Source organism: Rhinopithecus roxellana, chromosome 6 (assembly GCF_007565055.1).
Source record: "Rhinopithecus roxellana isolate Shanxi Qingling chromosome 6, ASM756505v1, whole genome shotgun sequence".
Classification (NCBI taxonomy): Eukaryota; Metazoa; Chordata; class Mammalia; order Primates; family Cercopithecidae; genus Rhinopithecus; species Rhinopithecus roxellana.
In genome coordinates, this window is record NC_044554.1 from 48,767,710 (window position 1) to 48,788,385 (window position 20,676).

The 20,676-nt window shown below is 44.6% G+C and overlaps 1 protein-coding gene across 2 annotated transcripts in view; it reads left to right on the forward strand.

Annotated features, from left to right (window-relative positions):
• Positions 1 to 20,676, forward strand: part of CYTH3 (cytohesin 3) — a 113,878-nt gene that overhangs the window by 73,438 nt on the left and 19,764 nt on the right. For both annotated transcript variants that reach the window (XM_030932227.1, XM_030932228.1), the window contains exons 2-4: positions 11,818 to 11,900; positions 14,553 to 14,617; positions 15,157 to 15,223. In XM_030932227.1, the coding sequence (XP_030788087.1) occupies positions 11,818 to 11,900; positions 14,553 to 14,617; positions 15,157 to 15,223 (215 nt within the window). The remainder of the gene's footprint in view (positions 1 to 11,817; positions 11,901 to 14,552; positions 14,618 to 15,156; positions 15,224 to 20,676) is intronic.

The following is a 20,676-nucleotide window of genomic DNA, read 5'->3' on the forward strand; positions in this document are numbered from 1 at the left end:
AAGGAACCAGTGTCCTGGAACAGTAACGATCAGCACATGGAGATTGAGGAGAAATGACCAGAGAGAAGGTTCCAAGGAGGTGGCGAGAATCGGGCCCTTGGAGCCTCTGTGGCTTTCCTGCCCGCCCCTGCAGCTCAGTGCAGCATCTTGGCTAGCTGCAGCACCCCACTCACCTGGCCCTTCCCATTGTTGCTAACATGTGACTGCCCTGTTACCCACTTGGATGTCATTGAATGCTGCTTTATCACCCACTGAGGTCACATAACTGTCAAGTGGTGAGGAGAGGCAGAGCACAGCCCCTGGCAGCTCAGGGCCTGCCTGTTTGTTCTGTGTGTCATTGTACTGCTTCAGTAGTCTCCAGAAACTCATGCTCAGTTTTGCGAGGCACAGTGGCTCACACCTGCAATCCCAGCACTTTGGGAGGCCGAAGTAGAGGATTACTTGAGCCCAGGAGTTTGAGACTAGCCTGGGCAACAACATAGTGAGACCCTGTCTCTACAAAAACAATTTGAAAGTTAGCCGGGCGTGGCAGTACATGCCTGTGGTCCCAGCTATTCAGGAGGCTGAGGCGGGAGGATCACCTGAGCTTGGGACGTTGAGGCTGCAGTGAGCTGTGATTGTGCCATTGCACTCCAGACCGCATGACAGAACAAGATCCGTTCTCAAAATAAACAACGAGTTTAAATTGCTAGGTATGACAGTGTTATGAGATAGGTGTTATTTCTGTGTGTGTTAAACCACGGCTCCATGTAGTTTCCATGTAGTGGATTAACTGGAACCAGCGCTCAGAGCCCATGCTTTGCCAGTGTTCTTAGTTTCCTGCAGAATTGGCCAGTCCCTGAACTGACCAAAAGTCTAAAAAGCACCATATCAAAACAAAAAAGTAGTATTGATTAGTAATAAAGGTAAACTTAAGGGTGAGAGAATCAATTTCAGTTAGGACTAGGTAGCCAAAAATACACAGTTGTAAGTTAAATGACCAAAGTTTTGTTCAGTGTATGTATTATCACATTTGACTTATAGCGACTAAAACCTAGTGGAGGGCTCTGGCCATGGTTCATGCCTGTGAAATTCCATCTTTCTGCAGGAGAAGTCACAGAACTGCAGGTGAAGTCCGTGGAAGATCTCACGTGTTTGTAGATGTGTGTATATAAAATGTGTCCGGGTGGGTGTCACCATTTATAGCAGCAAACTGGAAAGCTGCAGCTTCTTGGTAGATTGGAATCTGTTAGATAACCAGATTATTAATATAACTTGAAAGAAAGTACTGAATCAACTTGGAGATAGCACTTGCTTATTTTTTAGTATCAATGTGTGACAATCTCCCATTTTTCATTGATTCGGAGATACAAATGTGTATACATTTTAAACTCTGAAATTAAGCATACATCTAATAATTGACGGGCTCTTAGATTTTATTAAAGATGGTAAATAAGGTAATCTGAATTTCTTAATATTATCGCACACTTTGTTAGTGGTTGGTTTAGGATTTATATATACATCTTTCATTTCTCAGTCTACCATCAAATGATGTTAACCATTTCACATGTGGGATAAGCAGCTTATCCTTTATCCCTCCCAACTTTTGTTCTGTCTTACATTTTTTATTATTTGTGCTTTAAACAATAACAGTAAATCTTTTTTTTTTTTTTTTTTGAGACGGAGTCTCGCTCTGTCGCCCAAACTGGAGTGCAGTGGCCGGATCTCAGCTCACTGCAAGCTCCACCTTTCGGGTTCACGCCATTCTCCTGCCTCAGCCTCCTGAGTAGTTGGGACTATAGACGCCCGCTACCTTGCCCGGCTAGTTTTTTGTATTTTTTTTAGTAGAGACGGGGTTTCACCGTGTTAGCCAGGATGGTCTCGATCTTCTGACCTTGTGATCCGCCCGTCTCAGCCTCCCAAAGTGCTGGGATTACAGGCTTGAGCCACCGCGCCCGGCCAACAGTGAATCTTGTAAAGAGGTATCTGTCATGAAAAAGTATTCACCCACATAGTTATCATTTACAATACTTTAATTCTTTTGCATCGGGAACACATTTTTATTTGGAATCTTTTCTTTTCCCCTGCATGAAGGACTACTTTAACATTTCTTGTAGTGCAGATAGTGGCAAGTTAGTTTAAGTTTTTATATCTGAAAATGTCTTTGTTTCATCTTTATTTGTGAAAGAGATTTTGCAGGGTGTAGAATTTTGTTATTTTGTTAGCTTGTTTTTTGTTGTTGTTGTTTATTTTTTAGAGGTAGGTTCTTGCTGCGTTGCCCAGGCCAGCCTCAACTCTTGGGCTCTAGATCCTCCTGCTACAGACTCCCCTGTGGCTGGGACTACAGGCACATAATCACTGTGCCTGGCTGTTTTTCTACTCCCATCATTTCAGGCAACAGGATAAATCCAGTCCCTGTTACTGGTGGCTGGAAGCAGAAAGTCCACACTTAACGTACTTTAATTAAATTCCTACAAACCTGAACCCAAAACATAGACCTCACCAGCTGTGAGTCTCTGTGATTTTGCAGATCTGAGTTTGTGGAAGGCTAGTGCCTGAGAAAGGTAAGGATTTTTGGCTGAATGATGTGAATTTGCTCCTGATTCTTATTCTAAAGCTTCACTGGCAGCACCGTTTTACTAAAATGGAGGATTTCCTGCCTCCTTTCCACATTGTTTTTTCCTTGTGGAAACATTTATATTTGTTATCAAGAATTAGAGTAAGAATGTTGAAACCATATGTGCTGCACAGACTCATTCTCTTTTAGAGCCTGATGCATTGTTAGAAATAATCCAGTGTGTCCAACCTCCTCCATCAATTCACAGACGAGAACTGAATCTGAAGGACCTTTTCCTAACCTGTGTCTGGAATGTCAGGATTTTATAGGGAAGCTCATGGTGGGTGCATTCAACCAGCTTTAGAGATTTCATGCCAGACCAGTGATTTCCAGTTAACCTGCCTTTATTTATTTATTTTTTAAAGCAGCTTTATTGAGGTTGGAGGGGAAGTTTTCATTGTGTGCCTTTTTAATATGTTTCTGTATGTGTAACCATATCCATGTATTACTTTATCCATTCAAAAATAAACTGCTAGATTTCTTGGGAGGAAAAAATCAACCACTTGACCTTTGTTTCTTCTTACCTAACAGAGTCAGAGTGACAAAACATACGTGATGTCAGTGAATCCAAGCTTTAGGTAACTGTGACTGAGTGAAGGCTGGTTTGTTGCTGTGGAAAAGATCTGGATAATGACGGACACCTTCTCTGAACATTGCTTATCTTCCCATTTTTAGTATGGCAGTCACATGTGTGAAATTGTCAGTGGATCAGCAGATTCTGTGACTGCGAAGTTATTTTGGATGCAGAGAGATACTGATAGAACGTCACTAAACAGCTGGTCTAACAGCTAAATGTTTGTATTTGCTATGCAATCTGGGTGTCCAAAGACACAATAGGACAGCAAGGTACTTAAATGACAGAAGCTCCTCAGAGACTGGTTCAGAAATTTTTTCTGTTTTTTGAGAAGGAGTCTCGCTCTGTCACCCAGGCTGGAGTGCAATGGTGCAATCTTGACTCACTGCAAGCTCTGCCTCCCGGATTCATGCCATTCTCCTGCCTCAGCTTCCCAAGTAGCTGGGACTACAGGCGCCCGCCACCACGCCTGGCTAATTTTTTTGTATTTTTAGTGGACATGCGGTTTCACCATGTTAACCAGGATGGTCTCGATCTCTTGACCTCGTAATCTGCCCACCTCGGCCTCCCAAAGTGCTAGGATTACAGGTGTGAGCCATTGCGCCAGACCCGGTTCAGAAATATTTTATCACATACTCCTATTCCTTTGATTTACTCCTTTTCACATGTCAAGGATCGTTCTGTTACTTCCTAGTAATGTTTTCCGCAAATATCCTGAGTGATACTGCTACAGATGTTACTAGCCACTTAATACCTGAAAGGTTTTTTTTGTTGTTTTGTTTTGTTTTTTTTTTTTAGAGCAGTGTCTCACTCTGTCACTCAGGTTGGAGTGCAGTAGCACAATCATAGCTTGCTGCATCTTCAAACTCAAGGGCTCAAGCGATCCCCCCACTTCAGCCTCTTGAGTACCTGGGACTGTGGGCAGGTGCAGCATGTCTGGCTAATTTCTTTTTTATTTTTTGTAGAGACAGACTTTCTTTGTGTTGTCCAGACTAGTCTCAAACTCCTGACCTCAAGCAGTGTTCTGGCTTTGCCTTCCCAAAATGCTGGGATTACAGGCGTGAGCCATTGCACCTGGCCAAATACCTGAAACTTAATTTTTTATTTTAATTCAAACTCTTCAAATGGATTATTTTATTTTAATTCAAACTCTTAAAATGGATAATGAATCAGATAGATTTAATAATTGTTATAATTTTGCTCAATTCTTTTTTTCCCCCTTTGAAGCAGAGTTTCGCTCTTGTTGCCTAGGCTGGAGGACAATGGCATGATCTTGGCTCACTGCAGCCTCCCCCTCTTTCTCCTGCCTCAGCCTCCCAAGTAGCTGGGATTTCAGGTCCCCACCATTACACCTGGCTAATTTTTGTACTTTTAGTAGAGACAGGATTTCACCATGTTGGCCAGGCTGGTCTGGAACTCCTGACCTCAGGTGATCCGCCCGCCTCAGCCTTCCAAAGTGCTGGGATTACAGCTGTGAGCCACCACGCCCAGCCTCAGTTCTTTTTTTGCTGAAGTGTTTCAAAGTATAGACATAATAGCATTATATCCCTATATACTATGGCATGAATCTCTGGAAAATAAGGACATTTCTCTACACAGCCACTATATCTTTGTCCCACTGTACAAAATTTTCTTTTAGACATGGAAATTCTGATTGCAATACTGGTAAAGTAAATGGCTAGTGCTTATTTAACTCCTTAGGGCCTTAAGGGGGTAGGAAAAGATAGGTATTACTGAAAGATAAAAATCAAGGAAATCCTTTGATTCCGATTAAAAGGTATTTTAGGATCTTCAGAATTAAATCATTCTGGTGTTTAGATTCACTTTGTATGTCTTCACTCTGTGTTAACAACCAACCCTGCTCATCCTCAGGGTAGGAGGAGAGAAACTGTAGATAGACTGAAACTGTAGATAGACTTTCTTAAAAAGGAAATAGAAATGTGTGCTGATTGAATTAAACCTCTACCCTTACAGGCTCTTATTTTCCTGTATCTGCACAGGAGAGCTCAGCGGAAGAAAACTCTTTTCATAAGCCTTGTTGACAGACTTGATTTGAATCTTCAGGTACATTTACTTTTTAGTAACAGGATAGTGTCAGTCAGCTGGTTACTTTTAGATATACTTTTTGCCATATTGAAATAAGATGCGGTCGGTTGTGGTGGCTCACACCTGTAATCCCAGCACTTTTGGAGGCCGAGGCAGCTGGATCACCTGAGGTGAGGAGTTCCAGACCAGCCTGGCCAACATGGTGAAATCTCTACTAAAAATACAGAAAATTAGCTGGGCGTGGTGGCGCGTGCCTGTAATCCCAGCTACTTGTGAGGCTGAGGCAGGAGAATCACTTGAACGTGGGAGTTGGAGGTTGCAGTGAGCTGAGATCGCGTCGTTGCACTCCAGCCTGGGCAACAAAAGTGAAACTCCGTCTCAAAAAAAAAAAAAAAAAAGAAGATGCTCCCTTAGATGCATAAGAATAATAGCTTTGAAGATTCAAGAACTGCCTGCTTGCTTCTTTGTTTTCTTTGGTCTCTGGGCATCCGATGTTGGTTTTTCTGCCTGGTGAAATTCTTGATTGGCCTTCATTCTCTCTTACTTCTCACATTATCTCTTGATCTGGATTTCTTTGTGTTTCTTCTCCTTCAACGCTAAGTGTGATGCACATTCATTCATTCTACTTGTGCTCTTCAGCCGATCACAGTAATCTCAGGTGGAGTCAGGCTGAGCCAAGGCGAATTGAGTGTAGACTTTATGGCCTTCTCAGAAGGAAGCCTTCTCACTCTTGAAAGAGACACAGGACTAAGGAAGCAAGTAGCTTCAGTTGCTGGGGAAGCCTAGAGCCAGAAAGAGACCGACTTTAGCATGAAACTGACACATTGGAAGGGAGGATGAACAGACTGGGTTACTGATGACATCGTTGAGTTACCAGACCACCCAACAGCATGTTGCATGACTTTGGATCTCCTTGAGCTTATCCCATGTGGAGTTTGATGAGCACCTTGGAGGTGTATGTTCATGTCATTCATCAAATTTGGGACATTTCAGCCATTATTTCTCCAAATATTTTTTCTCTTTCTCCTGGGAAAGAATCATTAGACTTTCCCTGGCTTTGGTTTCTTCATTTATAAAATGGCTGCTCTCAGTTATTTGGGAGTTTAATGGAGATGACCTGTTAAAGCATGCAGCCCAGTATAGTTGATCAGTAAATTGTAGTTCCTTCCTCATTCATTGCTTGACATAGAGGATTGCTTAAGAAAACCGCAGTATGAATACAAAAAATTAGCCAGGAGTGATGGTGGGCACCTGTAATCCCAGCTACTTGGGAGGCTGAGGGAGGAGAATTGCTTGAACCTGGTTGCACTGAGCCGAGATCATACCATTATACTCCAGCCTGGGCGAGAGAGTGAGACTCTGTCTCAAAAAAAAAAAAAAGAAAAAAAAAAAATGCTGGGCGTGGTGGCTCATGCTGGTAATCCCAGCACTTTGGGAGGCTGAGGCAGGCAGATCATCTGAGGTCAGGAGTTCGAGACCAGCCTGGCCAACATGGTGAAACCCCATCTCTACTAAAAATACAAAAAAAAATTAGCTGGGTGTGGTGGCACACACCTGTAATCTCAGTTACTCAGGGAGGCTGAGGCAAGAGAATTGCTTGACCCCGGGAGGCAGAGGTTGCAGTGAGCTGAGATCGCACTACTGCACTCCAGCCTGGGTGACAGAGCGAGACTCCATCTCAAATAAATAAATAAATAAATAAATAAATAAATAAATAAATAAATAAAAGCCACAGGGTGGCTCACTCCTGTAATCTCGGCACTTTGGGAGGCTGAGGTGGTTGGATCACAAGGTGAAGAGATTGAGACCAGCGTGGCCAACATGGTGAAACCCCATCTCTACTAAAAATACAAAAATTAGCTGGGCATGGTGGTGGGCGTAGTCCCAGCTACTTGGGAGGCTGAGGCAGGAGAATCACTTGAACCCGGGAGGTGGAGTTTGCAGTGAGCCAATCGCACCACTGCACTCTAGCCTGGCGACAGAGTGAGACGCCATCTCAGAAAAAAGAAAAAGAAAAAACCACAGTGTGGAATTTATCGACGCTTAAATCTAATACAGAAAGCAAGAAATTACAAATTTTATGTTAATTGTATTATCTGTATCTTTGTAAAGCACATTTTATTTTTTTCTGTTTGAGACAAAAGTTTATTAAGAAAGATCTGAAGAAAATGTATCTTTTTGCAAATTTTTTTTCCTTTGCCATGTTTATCATGAGCTGAACATTGTGGTCTTAATTATGTTGTAATGAAAACATTTAACTGATGCGGGATCAGACACAGTACAGTACCCTTGAAAACATTAATAAATTTGTTCTTTTTTTTTAGGCATAACCATTGGCATCCAAAAGTTACTTTCTCTGATGAACAGCTTTTTGGTTTCAGATGACCATTGGCTTATTTAGGAAGAGAATATGGCCTACTTTTTCTCTTTTCGTTTGTCAGTTTCTTTTTTTTTTCTTTTTTCTTTTTTTGGAGACGAAGTTTTGCTCTTGTTGCTCAGGCTGGAGTACAGTGGCGCGATCTCAGCTCACTGCATCTTCCACCTCGTGGGTTCAAGTGATTCTCCTGCCTCAGCCTCCCGAGTAGCTGGGACTACAGGCGCCCACCATGACACCTAGCTAATTTTTGTATTTTTAGTAGAGACGGGGTTTCACCATGTTGGCCAGGATGCTCTCAATCTCTTGACCTCATGATCTGCGTGCCTCGGCCTCCCAAAGTGCTGGCATTACAGGCGTGAGCCACCATGCCTGGCCTGTTTTCTTTTTAAATCTACACAATGGGCTTCTTTGACGTTCTTGTTACATATCTTCTGTTGCAGTGCACAGGAACTTTTCTGATATACCTAGGAGTAAAATGGCTGGGTCATAGCATATGTACTTCTTTGATATTAATAGACAAATTATTTTCCAAAGTGGCTGTTAATGGCAGTAGATCTCTCTCTCTCTCTCTCTCTCTCTCTCTCTCTCTCTCTCTCTCTCTCTCTCTCTCTCTCTCTCTCTCTCCCCTCTCTTTCTTTCTTCTGTCTCTCAGGATGAGAGGTCACAGTCTGGTGAGATTGAAATGCATGTGTTGTTTTCAAGGTTTTTTTTGTTTTTTGTTTTCGTTTTGTTTTAAAGAGATGAGAGTCTCGTTCTGTCACCCAGGCTGAGATCCAGTGGCGTGATCATGGTCACTGCAGCCTGGAACCCCTGAGCTCAAACAATCCTCTCACTTCAGCCTCCCAAGTTCCTGGGACTGCGGGTGTGTGCCATCACATCTGACTTTTTTCCCAAGGTTTTGTATTTTATCAGTTGTACACGTATTAAAGAGTCAGCTGTAAAGTTTGTAATGGGGGTGAGCATTGCCTTGCCTTGTCACTTTTTTGTCCCCAAGGTGTAACCACTTTTATCCCTTTTTGCTTTTTTGGGTCTATTTTGGTATCTGTTTTGCGTGTCAGAGGCTTACCTCCAGTTCGAGAAGGAAGAAGTGAAAAGTGTATTAGAAGCTCTGAGTGCAGCAGGAGGCCGTGCTGACTGTTTCTCTCTAGGGTGATGTGGGTGTGCTGCTTGTTGGTGTCTGCCCCTCACGTCAGTATCTTTAGAGCTAAGCCTGTGGGATGCTTCAGAGAAGACGCTTGTCCCAGCCTCTGTCCAGGGCAGTGGAAGAGGAGTAAATGGCCCGTGGCCTGCAGTCTGGGAGCCCAGTGGGGAAGAGGGCGTGGTGATAAGTATGTCTGCATTTGCCTCTCACCCCTGTTTTTGGTAGGGTACCCTTGCCCTCAAACATGTTTGAAGTGCCCTAGTCTCTCTGTTTTGCTCTCTGAAGATAAATAAGCAGTGTACTGTGGTGTGGGAGAGAAGAGGCAGGCATCCAATGGTATTTCAAAGAGTCTGTCAACCAGTTCTCCTTATTTTAGTTGACCCTCCTTCACAGCCCCCCTCCAGAGTTATCCGGTGCAGCCAGAGCCTAAGCCTTTTGGGGATTCTCACACGTAAATTAGGTTGCTTGGTCTATGCCACTGTGGGCTTAAGAGTTTCCTTTTCCATGTGGGTTAAATCAGCTATGGCTAGTCCATTTTGGCTTCAGGCTAATAAAAATGTGATGGTGGTTCTTTGTTTCCATTCTCTTTGTTGTAATGGATTTTGAATTTTTAAAATCGCTAATTATGATTACACAGTTTTAGTGGAGGTCTCTTGTTGGGATTTTAATTTGTATTTCTTTGACTATTAAGAGAGTTGACGTCCTTTCATATGCCCATTCATATTAATTTTTTGGTCTTGTGCCTATGCAAGTCATTTGCCCATTTTCCTTTTTTCTTTTTTTTCTTTTGAGACGGAGTCTTGCTCTGTCGCCCGGGCTGGAGTGCAGTGGTGCAATCTCGGCTCATTGCAACCTTTGTCTCCCTGTTTCAAGTGATTCTCCTGCCTCAGCCTCAGCCTCCCAAGTAACTGGGATTACAGGCGCCCACCACCACACCCAGCTAATTTTTTGTATTTTTAGTAGAGATGGGATTTCACTCTGTTGGCCAGGCTGGTCTAGAACTCCTGACCTCAGGTGATCCACCTGCCTCAGCCTCCCAAAGTGCTGGGCTTACAGGCATGAGCCACTGCGCCTGGCCCCATTTGCCCATTTTCTAAGCACTGAGTTGTTTTGTCTTTTAAAAATTGAGTTGTAGCTGGGCACAGTGGCGCACACCTGTAATCTCTGTGCTTTAGGAGGCCAAGGTAGGAGTTTTGCTTTAGGCCAGGTGTTCAAGGCCAGCCTGGACAACACAGCAAGACCCTGTCTCTAAATTAAAAAAAAAAAAAAATTAGCCAGACATGGTGACACATGTCTGTAATCCTGGCTACTTGGGAGGCTGAGGTGGGAGGATTGCTTGAGCCCAGGAGTTCAAGGCTGCAGTGAGCCATGATCACGCGGCATTTCACTCCAGTCTGGGCAACAGAGTGAGATCCTGTCTCTACAAAAAACAATAATATAATTTGTAGGGGTTATATATTTTGAATCCCAGTTCTTTGGCAGTTTCTAGCTCAGCCTCTTCTTTACTTTGTGGTGTGGAACTTTTGGTGAATGAAGTTTCTTCATTTTTATTTATTAATTTTTTTTTTGAGACACAGATTCTAGCTCCGTTGCCCAGACTGGGGTGTAGTGGCACAATCATGATCATAGCTCACTGCAGCCTCAAATTCCTGGGCTGAAGTGATCCTCCTACCTCAGGCTCCCAAGTAACTGGGCTTACAGGCATGCATCACCATGTCTGGCTATTTTTCATTTTTTTAGTTGAGATGGGGGTCTCACTGTATTGCCCAGGCTGGTCTCAAACTCCTCAAGTGATCCTCCCACCTTGGCCTCCCAAAGTGCTTGGATACAGGCATGAGCCACCTTGCTTGGCCTATTTCTTAATTTTGATATAATTAAATGTATTAATATTTTGTGATTTATAATTTGTCTATCTTGTTTAAGAAGTCCTTCCCTGTCTGGGTGCAGTGAACCCAGGAGACAGAGGATGCAGTGAGCCAAGATTGTGCCACTGCACTCCAGCCTGGGTGACAGAGCCAGATTCCGTCTCAGAAAAAAAAGTCTTTTGCTACCCTGAAATTATAAAAACATTCTCCTATATTGACTTCTAAAAATTGTACAGTGTTCCCCTTCACATTTAAGTCTTTAATTCACTTGTAATTGATTGAAAATATGTATGATTGATAACATACAATCTGCTTTTATTTCTTCCATATAAATAACTGTCTTCACACATATTTATTGAAGAGTCTAGTCTGTCTTTGAGCCGAGTGTCAGCTCTCCCGTGAATCATGTTTTCATTGGCCTGTGGTCTTTTCCTGGGCACTGTCTACATTTATTTATTTATTTTAATTTTTGTAGAGAAAGGATCTCACCATCTTGCTCAGGCTGGTCTTGAACTCCTGAGCTCAAGCGATCCTCCTGCCTCAGTCTCCCAAAGTGCTGGGCTTAGAGATGTGAGCCACTGTGCCTGGCCTTAGCCTTCTTTTATCGTCATCATTTTATTTTTGAGACTCATCCATATTGACAGACTTAGCTCATTCTCTTTTTAATTAATTAATTAATTTTTTTCCAAGACAGAATCTCCCTCTGCCGCCCAGGCTGGAGTGCAGTGATGTGATCCGCCTCCGGGTTCAGGCAATTCTCCTGCCTCAGCCTCCTGAGTAGCTGGGATTACAGGCACCCGCCATCACGCCCAGCTGATTTTTGTATTTCTAGTAGAGATGGGGTTTCACCATGTTGGCCAGGCTGGTCTCAAACTCCTGACCTCAAGTGATCCACCCACCTCAACCTCCTAAAGTGCTGGGATTACAGGCATGAGCCACCGTGCCTGGCCTGAAAAAATATTTTTGTTGGATGGGATTCTGTTTTATGAATGTACCACAATTTATTCGAGTTCTTATTGATGAATATTTAGGCTGTTTTCTGGTTATAAAGAGCGCTCCTATGAGTGTCTAAACAGTCTCAATGGGAGCGTTTCTTTAGGATAAATACCTGCATATGGAATTGCCGAGTGGCAGCATTTACCCACCTCACCCTTGCTAGATGTTGCCAGTTTGTTCTCCAAAGTAGTTGTTTAATTGATAATTTTTTTCTTCTTTCAGTGCCTGAAGACCTCTCATTAGAGGAGAGAGAAGAGCTTCTAGACATTCGTCGAAGAAAAAAGGAACTTATTGATGACATTGAGGTAAAAAAAAAAACAACAAAAAAACCCCAAAAACCCAAAACTCTATTTTTTGCTTTTGAGTAAAACAGTAAAAGAGTACCCTCACAAAAATGTAAAAGAAAAAAAAAAAAAGGTGTTCAGTGTGTGCATATAAGAACTACACAAAGAGACAGATTGAAAAAGTTATCAAGTTGAGAAAGCAAAGACGTCATACAGGCAGTGAGACCCTTGGTAGAAATCAAGACATCGTGGAACTGAGGTCAGCAGTAGCCAGCTTGCAAACCCAAAGCCACAGCCAGCCATCTAAAGCAGCAGCAAGCCATCAGCGCATTGCTCTATCGGACTGTGCACTGAGACCCTCTTTCGTTAACCAATGTGTTTATTTTTTGCTTTTTGTTTTTTTGAGACAGAGTCTTGCTCTGTTGCCCAGGCTGGAGTGCAGTGGCATAGTCTGGGCTCACTGCAAGCTCCGCCTCCTGGGTTCACGCCATTCTCCTGCCTCAGTCTCCCGAGTAGCTGAGATTACAGGCGTCCACCTATAATTTTTTATATTTTTATATATTTAGTAGAGACAGGGTTTCACTGTGTTAGCCAGGATGGTCTTGATCTCCTGACCTTGTGATCTGCCTGCCTCAGCCTCCCAAAGTGCTGGGATTACAGGCCTGAGCCACCATGCCCAGCCACCGATATGTTAATATTCTAGCACCTAGAACATTGCCTGTTCCATTTTTGGCTCTCAGATACCCTTTGAATGAATGTATAGGCATGTTTTGGGTTCCAGCTGCGTACCAAGTGCCTACTAGGTGTTAGGAGTAGAATGACACATTAGGCTGGGCACAGTTGGTCACACCTATAATCCAGCACTTTGGAAGGCCAAGGCCTGAGGATCTGTTGAGCCCAGAAGTTCAAGACCAGCCTGGCCAACATGGTCAAACCCCAGATCTACAAAAAATACAAAACTTAGCTGGGCATGGTGGCATGTACCTGTAGTCCCAGCTACTCGGGAGGCTGAGGTGGGAGGGTCACCTGAGCCCAAGAAGTTGAGGCTACAGTGAACTGTGATTGTGCCACTATACTGCGGACTCGGTGACAGAGCAAGACCCTGTCTCAAAACAAAACAAAACAAAAAACATTAAACCAAGACAAATAAAAACACAGGCATACAAACATGGGCTCTTCCACACTTGTGTACTTTACTCAGAGGACAGGGTAGAGGCAGGTCCCACAGGAGAAGCACATGAATAAAGCTGCAGTCTCAGCGTGGGAGAGCCTGTGAGTGTTACAGAAGTGATTCAGAGGGCCGACCCTGGCTCCTTCCGTTTGGGGCTTCCTCGGGAGCATCAAGCAGACATGGAAGTCTTCTTTGAAAAGCTTCCTAGTCATTGTTATTGCCAAAGTAAATGTGGCTTCACAGGCCACGGCAGGGACAGGCCTTGTCCCAGACAATAGCTCCTTTCTAGGAGCTTGCGTTTTAATTCTGTGTCTTGGCGTACAGAATAATAGGGTCCCAAATAAAAATGTCTTTGTATTTGAAAGGTAATTCATGGAAATTTTTCTTCTAAGGTTACCCTTCATTCTTGGGAAAATGAGATAACCCAGAATTGGTCTCTGGTTGAAGAATAAGGATGTATATTATTTGGACGTTAGTAATCATCCTGCTGATAAATGTGGAATTGTAATCTAGCTTTAACTACTTCATTTTATCAGTGAGCACACTGAGGCCCAGGGAAGTTGGAGGCTTCCAGAGGTCTGTCCCCTTGGATGCCTCTGGCTTCTCTGAGCGCCCTGAGTCAGTTCTGTTCACCCCCTGGGCTCTGTCCATGGTGCTTCATCTCATTCAAGGTGATAGAAGTGATCCTGAGACCACCGACCTAAACACACCTGAGCTTCAGCCTGAGACCACTGATCTAAACACACTCGAGCCTCAGCTTCTCCCCAGGAACAAAGGCAGTCTTGAAGGAGGAGGCAGGTGACTGTGTGCGTGGCAGGGCTGAATAGTGCAGTTAAGCAAACTAAGGACTCACGGCTTTCCTTTTGTTGGTTTTATCTTTTTTTTTTTTTTTAAAGAGACAAAGTCTTGCTCTGTCACCCAGACTGGAGTACAATGGTATGATCATGGCTCACTGTAGCTTCATACTCCTGGGTTCATGCAATCCTCCCTCCTCAGCCTCTCTAGTAGCTAGGACTAGAGGTGTGTACCACCACACTCAGCTACTTTTTCTGTTCTTCTTTTTTGTAGCAATGGGGCCTTGCTACATTGCCCAGGCTGTTCTCAAACTCCTGGTCTCGAGTGATCCCTCTGCTTCAGCTTCCCTAAATGCTGGGATTACAGGCCTGAGCCACCACTCCTGGTTTGGTTTTATCTTTTCACAGCTGTAATATTGCCCCGCAATGTCCCTGCCTGATTTTATATACAGATACCCTAGGATCTGCATAGTGACCCCTCTGAATCTGGTATCTGATGAAAAGTGAGCAAATAATTTTGTTTTCTCCTAAGTTGTGGTGGCTTTGACTGTGAAACTCTAGCTGTACTGATAATAGTATTGGTTTTTCCATCCCTGCGATGCTCAGATGAGACCTCAGGGAAGCTTGTCACAAGAGGACTAACATTTCCGTCTCAGGGGAGGAAGGTTAAGACCCACTCCTCACCTCAAAATTCTTCTTTTTTGACAGAGGCTGAAATATGAAATTGCAGAAGTGATGACAGAGATCGACAATCTAACTTCCGTAGAGGAGAGGTAACAATTTGTGGCCACACCTTCAAGCTGTTGACTCGTTTCTTTCTACCTCCATCTTCTAGTCAAACTTGCAGAAAGTGGGGTGAGAGTGGTTGGGATGGGGGGAGCCTGTAGAGTTGTTAATTCCTCTCCTCTCCCCCGACTCCTCGTGGAGGGGTCCTGGGGTATTTCCCTGGATGTTACTTCTCATCGCCTCCTCTGTAAGTCATCACCTACCTTTATAGGTTCAGGCATAAGCACAGGCACTTCAGGGTTGACCCGCACAGAAATTACCTGCCTGCATCATAAGGAGCTGTGCTTTATTAAAATCACTGGTTTGCATCATTAGCTTTTTCTGAAGTGTCTCAAGTTATCAAATGTGAAGAGCAATGGCGGCCACACCACCCCTCCGCCACTGTGGAGGCTGGAGGCCCCTCCGTGTGGGCCTGTGCCTCCCTTCCTTGAGTCCGTTGTTGCGGGGGAAAGTGCACTGGAGGGCCGTGACTCGGCTGCACCGTGAAAACAGCGTGAGTGATTTTCAAATTATTCCACACCAACAGCAAAACAACTCAGAGGAACAAACAGATAGCCATGGGAAGAAAGAAATTCAACATGGATCCCAAAAAGGTAAGGGAATGCTCTCCCTTTTCTGGCCTGCAGAAGATGGACTCATCCATTGATTTGAACTGCCGTGTCCCTTTTGGACAGAGGTCAGAGGCGGTCCGTCCTATCACCTCATAAAAGACGGGGAGTTGAAGGCACATTTCGATCAAAAAGGGGCTGTTGACGAGTGGGGTGAAGCAGAAGTGCCTTGTAGGGCTGGTACCCTGGGCAGAAACGCCTTTCTTGCCGAGTGAGCTTCTGGGTGAGGAAGCAGCCTCACAGGCCCGGCTCGGACAACTCGGGGCAGGCCGGGCTTGACTCCAGGCAGTGCCCTTGCTGTTGAGGCTCATATTCCCGTCTTCCCACTTGAGCCGGGCCCTACAGCCAGGGAACCATGTGATTAGGAAGGAGCAGCGGTGGGAGTGGAACCTGGGTGTCCAGAGGTTGTGGACTTTATAATCTGGGTGGGTTAAGTGGTTCACGTAAGAGGACGTTATTTCTCCATTCACCTTACAAAGCAGGTATCTGTGAAAAAAACAAGGGATCCTCCACATTTAAACCAGCATCTTCCTCTTTCCTCAAGTTGGATTTTCTAGGGAAACACCCGAAAACAGTGAAACCTGAAACATGTAGCTGCTTGTTTCTGAGACTGAGCTAAAGGATTTGGCAGAATCTGTAAAGATTTTTGGTGGACGTTTTGGTTTTGAGAAAGAAGGGTAGACCTGAGTCTTCAGGGTTTGGGAGAGGAACGGCATGTCCGAGTTTCACCACATTGGTCAGGCTGGTCTCGAACTCCTGACCTCAGGTGATCCGCCCATCTCGGCCTCCAAAAGTGCTGGGATTATAGGCATGAGCCACTGCGCCCGGCCATGTCTGGATTTTCTTAAGGCCGCGCACATCTGCAGCCAGAGGAGGGTTTTGTTTAGCGCATACACTCTGGCCACTGTGAAAACTGCCCTGTTGCTTTCTCATTCTTTGCTTGTGGGGCATCAGTCATCTCCATGATGGAATGAAAATTGTCAATTTTGTGAATTTGGAAATGATTTGATATTTTGGGTAACAGCTTTTCTTTAAGGAGTTGGGACTGTGGAGTTAGATTTATCAGCAGATTTAATAAGCATTGGAAGCATCTCAGGATTCTTTACGAAAGTGGATGTTCTCAAAACTGGACCTCATGTTTTAAGGGGACCCAGGTGGTGCAGCACAGGGCAGCACTCCAGTAAGTTCATGGGCAAATGCTCATCTCATGAAAGACATACAGATAGATACTTACTTTGTAAAGGGATGCTACTGAGGCCTGGCGTGCTGGCTCACGCATATAATCCCGGCACTTTAGGAGGCCCAGCTGGGCGGATCATCTGCGGTCAGGAGTTTGAGACCAGTGTGGCCAACATGGTGAAACCCTTCTCTACTAAAAATACAAAATTAACCGGGCATGGTGGCAGGTGCCTGTAGTCCCAGCTACTCGGGAGGCTGAGGCGTGAGAATCACTTGAACCTGGGAGGCAAGTTGCAGTGAGCTGAGATTGTGTCACTGCACTGCAGCCTGGGCGACAAGAGTGAGAGACTCTCTCTCAAAATAAATAAAGTGATGCCACCACTGTGCATCAGGGTTCAGCTTCATGAGCGTAAACTTGTCTTCATGCCTGTGAAGCCCTCTCTGTTAGGCTCTTGCCTGTCTTCCGGTTTTATATATACCGTGTGTCAGATTTTTTTTTTTTTTTTTTTTTTTTTTTTTAAGATGGAGTCTCACTCTGTTGCCCAGGCTGGAGTGCAGTGGTGCCATCTTGGCTCATAGCAAGCTCCGCCTCCTGGGTCCACGCCATTCTCCTACCTCAGCCTCCCAAGTAGCTGGGACTACAGGCGCCTGCCACCATGCCCGGCTAATTTTTTGTATTTTTAGTAGAGATGGGGTTTCACCATGTTAGCCAGGATGGTCTCCATCTCCTGACCTCATGATCCATCCTTCTCAGCCTCCCAAAGTGCTGGAATTACAGGTGTGAGCCACCGCGCCCGGCCATGTCAGATTTCTAGTAAGGGCCAACATTGAGAACTTACCGTTTGTCAAGAACCATGATGAGGAAGCACTTTAATTCATACACTTAAGTTCCTATAGTAACCTTATGAGGTAGGGAGGGTTCGTCTTAATTCCTCTTTCACAGTTGGGGAAAATGAGGCACAGAACAGCTAAGGAATTCACCACTGTCCTGAGGAGAGAACCTGACTCCAAGGCAGCCTGTCACTGCTGCCGTCTGCTGCACTGGGTGGAAGCCCCTGGGGCTGGTTTCTAGGTGGCCCTAAGTGGTCATCCCTGTGGCACTGGCTCACCACAGCCAGGGAAGTTGGCGTTTAACCCATTTATTATGCCTGAGGTTGCTGGTTTTTGAATTTTTGCAGTCAGACCTTGGCAATGACCTTGAGCAGTAGGATGTAAACAACCCCCACATGCTTTGTGTTCCAATAATGGAACACTAGGCATAACCTGCTTTGCCTGGGCTGTGGCAGATTGCTCACCAGCTTCATTTTTTGTTCTTCTTCACCTACAAGATTTTAAGAATCTTGATTACTGGTTGTACTTATCTATAATTATGCTACTTGATAAAAGCAGATGGCACGTTTAGTCTTCATGTAGCCTTTTGCTGGGAAAAATTATCAAAGTTCCTTGGTTTTGTAGACTTGAATATAGCACTTGTCTTAAGTCTACTTGAGCCTTCCTAACGCAATACCATAGAGGGGGTGCTTAAACAGTGGAAATGTATTTTCTTACAGTTCTAGAGGCTGGAAGTCCAAGATGAGGGTTCCAGCATGATTGGCATCTGGTGAGGGCTCTCTTCTTGGCCTGCTGGTAGCCAACTTCTTGCTGTATCCTCACATGCTGGGTAGTAAGGAGAACTTGCTGACTCTAGGGTGCTGTCCTTATAAGGGCACAAATACCATCAGACCAGGGCCCCCACCAGGACCTCATGTAACACTGATTACCTCCAAAAGACCCCATCTCCAGATACCATCACATTGGGGGTTTGGGCTTCAACATACAAATTGTCGGGGGGACACAGACATTTCGTTCACAGCTGCGATGGATGATGTCACATGCTTCAGACACAACTCAGAATTACATCTACCTCCCCACGCCCCTATTAAACCTGTAACGTTGTGAAACATGAAGAGTAATTGTCAGAGTAAATACATTCCTTCCAGCTAGGATGGCGTTTTCTACGTCTCAGAGTGATGACACTTTAAACAGGGAGCTTTGGTTTGTTCAGGTGCATTATTTGTAGAAGTAGCACTTGAGTTCATAAATGAGTAAGAGGGAAGGTTTGATTAGATCACAGAAGCTGAAAACATTCTGTAGCCTCTCTCTTTTATTCCTGATTTCCTAGAAATGCCTTAAATAAAATATATAAATCATATGACAAGCAGGGGTTTACTCAGTGGACTAGAAATTGAGGAATCCCTGGAAGAAGATAAATGGGATCAACTGAAGAAGGAAACAGTGCCCACAGAACATACAAGAAAGGACTGCCGGGAGCAGCAAGAGCAGCTTCAGAGTTCCCCGAGCGCAGAGGAGGTACATTCAGGGAACAGGACTGTGGGAGGGACATCGAGACTGGTCACCCTTTCCTGACCTTGTGCCTAGCAGTGATTGTGTCTCCAGGTGGGAAAAGCAAGAGGGAACACTTAATCCATGAAAACAAGCAGCGTCCTTGGTGGGTGGCAGCACCAAGAAGGAGAAATACCCACTCTCAGAGACCAGCCGTTGGCTGCCTGACCTGTTCCTCTGCCAGATCACTGGAGGCAGCTGCAGCAAAAACCAGTCACAGGTAGCATTCTGTTAGGCCAGCAGTGACCCTTCAATACAAAGACGAAAACCCACCAAGCACCACCAAGCGTTTGAGGAAACCAGCACCATGAAAGAGACAATAAAACCCTACAAACAGAAGAACTAAGACTGGAGGAAACACTTAATAGAAACAGTAGAGGCAGGGAGGGCGGCTCATGTCTGTAATCCCGACATCTTGAAAGGCCTAGGCGTGAGGATCGCTTGAGCTCGGTAGTTCAAAACCAGCCTAAGATAGCGAGACCCTCATCTCTACAAACTTTTTTTTTTCTTTTTTTTTTAATCAGCCAGGCATGGTGGTATGCACCTGTAATCCCAGCTACTGGAGAGGCTAAGGTGGGAGGATCACTTGAGCGCGGGAGTTTGAGGCTACAGTGAACTGTGATTGCACCACTGCATTCTAGCCTGGGTGACAGTAAGACTTTGTCTTTTAAATCCTTTATCAAGCCAGGTATGGTGGCATGTGCCTGTAGTCCAACTACTGGGAGGCTAAGGCAGAAGGATCGCTTGAGCCCAGGAGTTTGAGGCTTCAGTGAGCTGCGATTACACCACTGCACTCTAGCCTGGGCAACAGAACGAGACCCTGTCTCTTAAAAAAGAAGCAGGAGGCTGGGTGTGGTGGCTCACGCCTGTAATCCCAGCACTTTGGGAGGCCGAGGTGGGTGGATTGCCTGAGGTCAGAAGTTTGAGACCAGCTTGGCCAACATGGTGAAACCCCACCTCTACTAAAAATAGAAAAAAAATTAGCTGGGTATGGTGGCAGGCACCTGTAATCTCAGCTACTTGGGAGCCTAAGGGAGGAGAATCACTTGAACCTGGGAGGTGGAGGTTGCAATGAACCTAGATTGTGCTAATGCACTCCTCCCTGGGCGATAAGGGCAAAACTCTGTCTCAAAAATAAATAAATAAAACAAAACAGAAGAAGCAGCCAAAAAAAAAAAAAAAAGCAACTTTTTATCGTAGAATATTTGTCTATATAATAAATATCATCAAAAAGATACGATAGGATGTTTCTTATCCATGATACAAAAATGGGGGATTGTGAAAAAGAACCTTGGAAATGAAAACTAGGAGTGTCTGTCACGTCGTCACTTGAGCATATGGAGAAGACGTGGCTGAAGAGTGGACGTGTGCTAGAAGAGAGTTTAAGAATTTCTTTATTCAGTTTTGCAGAGAACTACAAGAAAACATGCGAGGTGGGTCCAGCAGCCCAAATTTCATCTAACAGAAGTCTCAGAAGGAGAGAATGGAAAATGGAGGAGAGGAAATATTTCAAAGAAATCTTGGAATATTTTAGAGCTAAGAAAAATCCTTAGATTCAAAGGCCCCACCAAATGCCAAGCAGGATGAAAATTGAAAAGACTTACACACTTAGCTGTGTCAAGTGAAATGTTGTAAAACTCGTGGATAGAGAAATTCATTTAATTTTCCAGGAAGGAAAGATCAGATTACCTAAGAAGAAATGAGGAGCACAGCAAGCTTATCAGGGACACTGGATCAAAGAGAGGAGGGAAGGCAGTGCCTTCCAAGGCCTGAGGAAACATGATTTAAAACCCCGAATTCTGTCTGTCCTGTCACAAGAGAAGGTGAGGAAAGACATGTTCAGACACACAAGGGCTTCTCTGATCTCTAGGAATTGT